This window comes from Botryllus schlosseri, chromosome 11 (genome assembly GCF_051294905.1).
Source record: "Botryllus schlosseri isolate E-star chromosome 11, Bs_hap1, whole genome shotgun sequence".
NCBI classification, from domain to species: Eukaryota; Metazoa; Chordata; class Ascidiacea; order Stolidobranchia; family Styelidae; genus Botryllus; species Botryllus schlosseri.
Window position 1 is genome coordinate 11554959 of NC_137246.1, and position 9123 is coordinate 11564081.

The 9123-nt window shown below is 41.2% G+C and overlaps 2 protein-coding genes across 2 annotated transcripts; both read right to left on the reverse strand.

Annotated features, from left to right (window-relative positions):
- Nucleotides 1–1679: 1679 nt before the first annotated feature.
- Nucleotides 1680–3395, reverse strand: LOC145450021 (general transcription factor II-I repeat domain-containing protein 2-like). Its single transcript, XM_080328474.1, has one exon. The coding sequence runs from the start codon at nucleotides 3393–3395 to the stop codon at nucleotides 1680–1682; it is 1716 nt and encodes a 571-aa protein (XP_080184600.1).
- Nucleotides 3396–6060: 2665 nt separating this feature from the next.
- On the reverse strand, nucleotides 6061–7776 carry LOC145450023 (general transcription factor II-I repeat domain-containing protein 2-like). The gene has a single exon (XM_080328475.1). It carries the CDS (start codon nucleotides 7774–7776, stop codon nucleotides 6061–6063), a length of 1716 nt encoding a protein of 571 aa, XP_080184601.1.
- Between the last annotated feature and the right edge of the window lie 1347 nt (nucleotides 7777–9123).

Genomic DNA, 9123 nt, shown 5'->3' on the forward strand with positions numbered 1-9123 from the left:
GTCAATTTCATAATGGTTGACTCCAATACATACAGATAAGAAGCAGATCTATATTTAGCAATCATTATTGTGCCCTCAACTCTCGATAAAGTGCACGATAGTCGCATATTCGTATCGCAGGAAGCCTAATAAGTAAATCTGAAATTGAAGAACCCGGACGAGGACGGGGCTCGTTCACTTTCGGACCAAAAACACATTTGCCCCGTAAGGATGTAGTGAGTTTGGGCCGAAAGTGAACGAGCCCCGCAGGTCCGTCTTTTAGTGGGTAGGTTGCAGTATTATATTAGGTCGATTGAAGCAGCTGGAAACGCAGTCACATAGTATGCAGTGAAAGAGTTTACCACAGTGATTTAACAATACCCTGCATCGTCGCAATAAGTTTTATCATACATGTAACATATGATCCATCAACACACGGCCGCCAGCACATGCATTTCACATCACGCGCTCACGGCCGCACAATTATGCCTCCACGGCCGCAGGTTGCCCACCCCTGCTCTAGGCCTTCGGGAACATAGAGAAATCTTGGTAAATTACATACCCCCCCAAATGTCAAAGTATGCCAATATCTCTCTAAGTACAATAGCCAGGGAAAAGTTATTGCGTGCAATCGATGTAACTTTCAGAGTTAGACACTCTGATACCGGAATTGTAGTTCTAGGCCTTCGGGAACATAGAGAAATCTTGGTAAATTTCATACCCCCCAAAATGTCAAAGTATGCCAATATCTCTCTAAGTACAATAGCCAGGGAAAAGTTATTGGGTGCAATCGATGTAACTTTTAAAGTTATATCATCTGATACCGGAATTGTAGCTCTAGGCCTTCGGGAACATAGAGAAATCTTGGTAAATTTCATACCCCCCAAAATGTCAAAGTATGCCAATATCTCTCTAAGTACAATAGCCAGGTAAAAGTTATTGCGTGCAATCAATGTAACTTTTAGAGTTATATCATCTGATACCGGAATTGTAGCTCTAGGCCTTCGGGAACATAGAGAAATCTTGGTAAATTACATACCCCCCAAAATGTCAAAGTATGCCAATATCTCTCTAAGTACAATAGCCAGGGAAAAGTTTTTGCGTGCAATCGATGTGACTTTTAGAGTTATATCATCTGATACCGGAATTGTAGCTCTAGGCCTTCGGGAACATAGAGAAATCTTGGTAAATTTCATACCCCCCAAAATGTCAAAGTATGCCAATATCTCTCTAAGTGCAATAACCAGGGAAAAGTTATTGCGTGCACTCGATGTAACTTTCAGAGTTATATCATCTGATACCGGAATTGTAGCTCTAGGCCAGAGGTGGGCAAGTTTTTCTGGCGTCCACGGCCGCCTTTCGAATACTTCGACGCCATACGGCCGCCAGCCATATGTGAGTTGACTAAAAAAATCTCAATCTTCCGTTTTGAATCCCGAAATACCCGTTAACGTTATTTGGGTTGATAAAGTCAACCATACCCATTGCTGTCGCGAATTCCGAAATCCACATTTCACGCCACTTTAGTGCAATCCACAAGCATAAAGACGCGATATAATTGCCTACGAAGACATTTGGCCGCCCTCGGAGGACATTTTAGCTGTGTTTAAAAACTTAATTTCTACTAATCTTATCATATCTAATAAATACCAAACATATTTTGAAACGAATATATTTAAGGAAAGTCTCTAACATTGAAATCAGTGACTTCCTTGATTTTGCATACGAGATGACAAACTTGCAAAATTGGGAACCTCACGCGACACCATAAGTCTTAGTTGCGACTCTAGGTTTCCGTTCAGTAAGCGAGTTCGGTACTCGTTTTTCAGGTATTTCATTTGCGAAAAGGCAGACTCGCACACGTAAGTGCTTCCGAAAATAACAAGAGTTTCTCTAGCCAATTCTCGCAAAAGTGGATATTCATGGGCCATTTTCCACGTGTCAATCAAATTCTCCTCGCACTTGAACTTTGTCACAAGCTGCTCATCATTCTTCAATTCCAACAGCTCCATCTGAAGGTGTGGCGGTGCACTTTCCGTTTCCACCAGGTGTGGAAAGTCAACAAGTCGTAATGTATGTGATATTTTTTGGAAATCTTTGAAACGATCTGCGAAATCCTGCAACACAGTATCAAAAATCCCCGAAAATAAAGTGATCGGAATCTTTTCTAACTTTATTTCGCAGCTGTCGATGAGAGACTTAAGTTGTGTAAAATGGAAAAAATCACGCTGCTGAATATGAAGTTTAAGGAGACGACATTTGTCACGAAAATCCGATACTTTTTTGTACATGGTGCATATCGTTGCTTCTTTTCCTTGTAGGCTTCGGTTTAAAATGTTAACATGGGACAGAAAATCCACAAGAAACGCCAAATATATGACAAAGCTCTCATTTTGTAAGGGGCAGTCTTTATTTTTTGTGGAATAAAATTCCAGTATTTCTTCTCGCAACTGTAGAACACGACGAGATGTGTCTCCTTGGGACAACCAACGTACTGCGGCGTGGTAGAGAATGTCTTCTGCCGACGTTTCGCGCTCTTGCAGATGTTCTTGAAATTGCCTATGATGAAGACCATTTGCACGAATGTACAAGATGATGCGATTGACGTCTTTCAGAGTGTCATTTAAGGCAACAGATTTGACACTCAGGGCTTCTTGGTGGATAATACAATGAAGGTTTGTGAGCTGGTTATTATCGTACTCTTTCGACACGAATTCTGAAAATCTTGTCACAAAGCCATTTGTGTTACCTATCATTGCAGGTGCTCCATCTGTACAAATACCGCGAAGATTTTTCAAGTCTAATCCATTGCGAATGCAAGCATTCTTAACAGCCCCAAATATGTCTTCACCACGAGTGTGGGTGGAGAGTGTTTCCATTGAGAGCAGATCTTCGCAGAACTCAAAATTTGGAGACAGAGAGCGAATGAAGATCAATAGTTGTGCAGAGTCCTTAATGTCAGTCGATTCGTCGATAGCCAGTGAAAATAAAGTTGCTTCCTCATTAACCTTTGTCTGTATGGAGATCGTCAACTGTTTGGCGATATCATCTTGCCGACGCTGAATTGTACGACGCGAGAGAGGAATTGGAGAATAATCAGTTTCCTTACCAGGATGAATGCACCTAACAACGTCCACGAGACATCGCTTATGTAGTTCGCCATCTGAATAAGGCTTTCCCGCTGCACCAAGATGATATGCGACTATATAAGACGCTTCGCACAACTTATTTTTCGACTGAATGAAAGCTGATATGCAAGATGTCTGCATTTGCACACTTTTCTTCAAACTTTCGAGACGACTTTTCCTCGACTCACCCACTATTTTTGCGTACTTGTGTGACACATGACGACGAAAATGCTGCCTTGCATTATCTCCTTTAGCAGTTTTGACCACTTGATTGCATATCAGACACATCATAGTATGGGCTGCCGTTTCTACCATAAAATAATCCAACTCCCATTTGATATTAAATGCCCTCTTCTCCTCTGTTACTGTTCTTTTTCGTTTTACTGACATATTGCGATGTAGACTAACTTTATAATGTAATTGGGCTATAAGGAAAAAGTTTTGTCTCAATGTATTATTCTCTTTCCGTTTGCTCAATACACCCAGACCCACTCAATGTTATCCGCTTACCAAGGCTTTTATAACTACGATTCAACCTATCGCAGTATCGCCAATAGGCCACTCACATTTGGACTTCGCGACAAGACTGACTAAGCTTAGTCCTTGGTCCTCATACTTAACCGACATTGGCGAAGCGTGACGTAACAATGCAATAATAAAACGCTAGGCGAAGTCAGCTTTACCGGCAACCGGTAGTCATGACAAGTGACGACTGGAAATAAAATTATCCAATTCACTGAAGGCGTTACACAGACAATTACGGTAGGCTTACCATATTTCGGAAATGAAAAAAGAGGACACTTTTTCAGAAATTTGAGACAAGCAAAACTGGAGAAGAATTCTCAAAAACAGGTAAATTTCACCCGCTTCATGATCGGTTGACTAAAAAAAAGGTCTTCTTTTCGCTCAGAGCTCAAAAACACGTTTTTCACTCCACATCGCTAGGTGGATGACTAAAAAAAAAGGTCTTCTTTTCGCTCAGAGTTGAAATCACCACTTTCCCTCCAAAATACCCGCCGGAGCTTCACTTCTGCGCTAATTTGCGGCATATCACTCGCAATTTCCTCTAAATCTGACCTAAATTTGCAAAAAAGAGGACAAAATCTCAAAAAAGAGGACAAAAGGGCGTCCTCCGAGGACACTTTCAAAAAAGTCAAAAAAGAGGACAAATCCTCTTAAAAGAGGACGTATGGTAAGCCTAAATTACGGGTTCATGTTAATGGAAACTTTCAAGATTGTATAGAAACTCCTTCTGTCCACATACATGAGGATTGGTCAATTTCATAATGGTTGACTCCAATACATACAGATAAGAAGCAGATCTATATTTAGCAATCATTATTGTGCCCTCAACTCTCGATAAAGTGCACGATAGTCGCATATTCGTATCGCAGGAAGCCTAATAAGTAAATCTGAAATTGAAGAACCCGGACGAGGACGGGGCTCGTTCACTTTCGGACCAAAAACACATTTGCCCCGTAAGGATGTAGTGAGTTTGGGCCGAAAGTGAACGAGCCCCGCAGGTCCGTCTTTTAGTGGGTAGGTTGCAGTATTATATTAGGTCGATTGAAGCAGCTGGAAACGCAGTCACATAGTATGCAGTGAAAGAGTTTACCACAGTGATTTAACAATACCCTGCATCGTCGCAATAAGTTTTATCATACATGTAACATATGATCCATCAACACACGGCCGCCAGCACATGCATTTCACATCACGCGCTCACGGCCGCACAATTATGCCTCCACGGCCGCAGGTTGCCCACCCCTGCTCTAGGCCTTCGGGAACATAGAGAAATCTTGGTAAATTACATACCCCCCCAAATGTCAAAGTATGCCAATATCTCTCTAAGTACAATAGCCAGGGAAAAGTTATTGCGTGCAATCGATGTAACTTTCAGAGTTAGACACTCTGATACCGGAATTGTAGTTCTAGGCCTTCGGGAACATAGAGAAATCTTGGTAAATTTCATACCCCCCAAAATGTCAAAGTATGCCAATATCTCTCTAAGTACAATAGCCAGGGAAAAGTTATTGGGTGCAATCGATGTAACTTTTAAAGTTATATCATCTGATACCGGAATTGTAGCTCTAGGCCTTCGGGAACATAGAGAAATCTTGGTAAATTTCATACCCCCCAAAATGTCAAAGTATGCCAATATCTCTCTAAGTACAATAGCCAGGTAAAAGTTATTGCGTGCAATCAATGTAACTTTTAGAGTTATATCATCTGATACCGGAATTGTAGCTCTAGGCCTTCGGGAACATAGAGAAATCTTGGTAAATTACATACCCCCCAAAATGTCAAAGTATGCCAATATCTCTCTAAGTACAATAGCCAGGGAAAAGTTTTTGCGTGCAATCGATGTGACTTTTAGAGTTATATCATCTGATACCGGAATTGTAGCTCTAGGCCTTCGGGAACATAGAGAAATCTTGGTAAATTTCATACCCCCCAAAATGTCAAAGTATGCCAATATCTCTCTAAGTGCAATAACCAGGGAAAAGTTATTGCGTGCACTCGATGTAACTTTCAGAGTTATATCATCTGATACCGGAATTGTAGCTCTAGGCCAGAGGTGGGCAAGTTTTTCTGGCGTCCACGGCCGCCTTTCGAATACTTCGACGCCATACGGCCGCCAGCCATATGTGAGTTGACTAAAAAAATCTCAATCTTCCGTTTTGAATCCCGAAATACCCGTTAACGTTATTTGGGTTGATAAAGTCAACCATACCCATTGCTGTCGCGAATTCCGAAATCCACATTTCACGCCACTTTAGTGCAATCCACAAGCATAAAGACGCGATATAATTGCCTACGAAGACATTTGGCCGCCCTCGGAGGACATTTTAGCTGTGTTTAAAAACTTAATTTCTACTAATCTTATCATATCTAATAAATACCAAACATATTTTGAAACGAATATATTTAAGGAAAGTCTCTAACATTGAAATCAGTGACTTCCTTGATTTTGCATACGAGATGACAAACTTGCAAAATTGGGAACCTCACGCGACACCATAAGTCTTAGTTGCGACTCTAGGTTTCCGTTCAGTAAGCGAGTTCGGTACTCGTTTTTCAGGTATTTCATTTGCGAAAAGGCAGACTCGCACACGTAAGTGCTTCCGAAAATAACAAGAGTTTCTCTAGCCAATTCTCGCAAAAGTGGATATTCATGGGCCATTTTCCACGTGTCAATCAAATTCTCCTCGCACTTGAACTTTGTCACAAGCTGCTCATCATTCTTCAATTCCAACAGCTCCATCTGAAGGTGTGGCGGTGCACTTTCCGTTTCCACCAGGTGTGGAAAGTCAACAAGTCGTAATGTATGTGATATTTTTTGGAAATCTTTGAAACGATCTGCGAAATCCTGCAACACAGTATCAAAAATCCCCGAAAATAAAGTGATCGGAATCTTTTCTAACTTTATTTCGCAGCTGTCGATGAGAGACTTAAGTTGTGTAAAATGGAAAAAATCACGCTGCTGAATATGAAGTTTAAGGAGACGACATTTGTCACGAAAATCCGATACTTTTTTGTACATGGTGCATATCGTTGCTTCTTTTCCTTGTAGGCTTCGGTTTAAAATGTTAACATGGGACAGAAAATCCACAAGAAACGCCAAATATATGACAAAGCTCTCATTTTGTAAGGGGCAGTCTTTATTTTTTGTGGAATAAAATTCCAGTATTTCTTCTCGCAACTGTAGAACACGACGAGATGTGTCTCCTTGGGACAACCAACGTACTGCGGCGTGGTAGAGAATGTCTTCTGCCGACGTTTCGCGCTCTTGCAGATGTTCTTGAAATTGCCTATGATGAAGACCATTTGCACGAATGTACAAGATGATGCGATTGACGTCTTTCAGAGTGTCATTTAAGGCAACAGATTTGACACTCAGGGCTTCTTGGTGGATAATACAATGAAGGTTTGTGAGCTGGTTATTATCGTACTCTTTCGACACGAATTCTGAAAATCTTGTCACAAAGCCATTTGTGTTACCTATCATTGCAGGTGCTCCATCTGTACAAATACCGCGAAGATTTTTCAAGTCTAATCCATTGCGAATGCAAGCATTCTTAACAGCCCCAAATATGTCTTCACCACGAGTGTGGGTGGAGAGTGTTTCCATTGAGAGCAGATCTTCGCAGAACTCAAAATTTGGAGACAGAGAGCGAATGAAGATCAATAGTTGTGCAGAGTCCTTAATGTCAGTCGATTCGTCGATAGCCAGTGAAAATAAAGTTGCTTCCTCATTAACCTTTGTCTGTATGGAGATCGTCAACTGTTTGGCGATATCATCTTGCCGACGCTGAATTGTACGACGCGAGAGAGGAATTGGAGAATAATCAGTTTCCTTACCAGGATGAATGCACCTAACAACGTCCACGAGACATCGCTTATGTAGTTCGCCATCTGAATAAGGCTTTCCCGCTGCACCAAGATGATATGCGACTATATAAGACGCTTCGCACAACTTATTTTTCGACTGAATGAAAGCTGATATGCAAGATGTCTGCATTTGCACACTTTTCTTCAAACTTTCGAGACGACTTTTCCTCGACTCACCCACTATTTTTGCGTACTTGTGTGACACATGACGACGAAAATGCTGCCTTGCATTATCTCCTTTAGCAGTTTTGACCACTTGATTGCATATCAGACACATCATAGTATGGGCTGCCGTTTCTACCATAAAATAATCCAACTCCCATTTGATATTAAATGCCCTCTTCTCCTCTGTTACTGTTCTTTTTCGTTTTACTGACATATTGCGATGTAGACTAACTTTATAATGTAATTGGGCTATAAGGAAAAAGTTTTGTCTCAATGTATTATTCTCTTTCCGTTTGCTCAATACACCCAGACCCACTCAATGTTATCCGCTTACCAAGGCTTTTATAACTACGATTCAACCTATCGCAGTATCGCCAATAGGCCACTCACATTTGGACTTCGCGACAAGACTGACTAAGCTTAGTCCTTGGTCCTCATACTTAACCGACATTGGCGAAGCGTGACGTAACAATGCAATAATAAAACGCTAGGCGAAGTCAGCTTTACCGGCAACCGGTAGTCATGACAAGTGACGACTGGAAATAAAATTATCCAATTCACTGAAGGCGTTACACAGACAATTACGGTAGGCTTACCATATTTCGGAAATGAAAAAAGAGGACACTTTTTCAGAAATTTGAGACAAGCAAAACTGGAGAAGAATTCTCAAAAACAGGTAAATTTCACCCGCTTCATGATCGGTTGACTAAAAAAAAGGTCTTCTTTTCGCTCAGAGCTCAAAAACACGTTTTTCACTCCACATCGCTAGGTGGATGACTAAAAAAAAAGGTCTTCTTTTCGCTCAGAGTTGAAATCACCACTTTCCCTCCAAAATACCCGCCGGAGCTTCACTTCTGCGCTAATTTGCGGCATATCACTCGCAATTTCCTCTAAATCTGACCTAAATTTGCAAAAAAGAGGACAAAATCTCAAAAAAGAGGACAAAAGGGCGTCCTCCGAGGACACTTTCAAAAAAGTCAAAAAAGAGGACAAATCCTCTTAAAAGAGGACGTATGGTAAGCCTAAATTACGGGTTCATGTTAATGGAAACTTTCAAGATTGTATAGAAACTCCTTCTGTCCACATACATGAGGATTGGTCAATTTCATAATGGTTGACTCCAATACATACAGATAAGAAGCAGATCTATATTTAGCAATCATTATTGTGCCCTCAACTCTCGATAAAGTGCACGATAGTCGCATATTCGTATCGCAGGAAGCCTAATAAGTAAATCTGAAATTGAAGAACCCGGACGAGGACGGGGCTCGTTCACTTTCGGACCAAAAACACATTTGCCCCGTAAGGATGTAGTGAGTTTGGGCCGAAAGTGAACGAGCCCCGCAGGTCCGTCTTTTAGTGGGTAGGTTGCAGTATTATATTAGGTCGATTGAAGCAGCTGGAAACGCAGTCACATAGTATGCAGTGAAAGAGTTTACCACAGTGATTTAACAATACC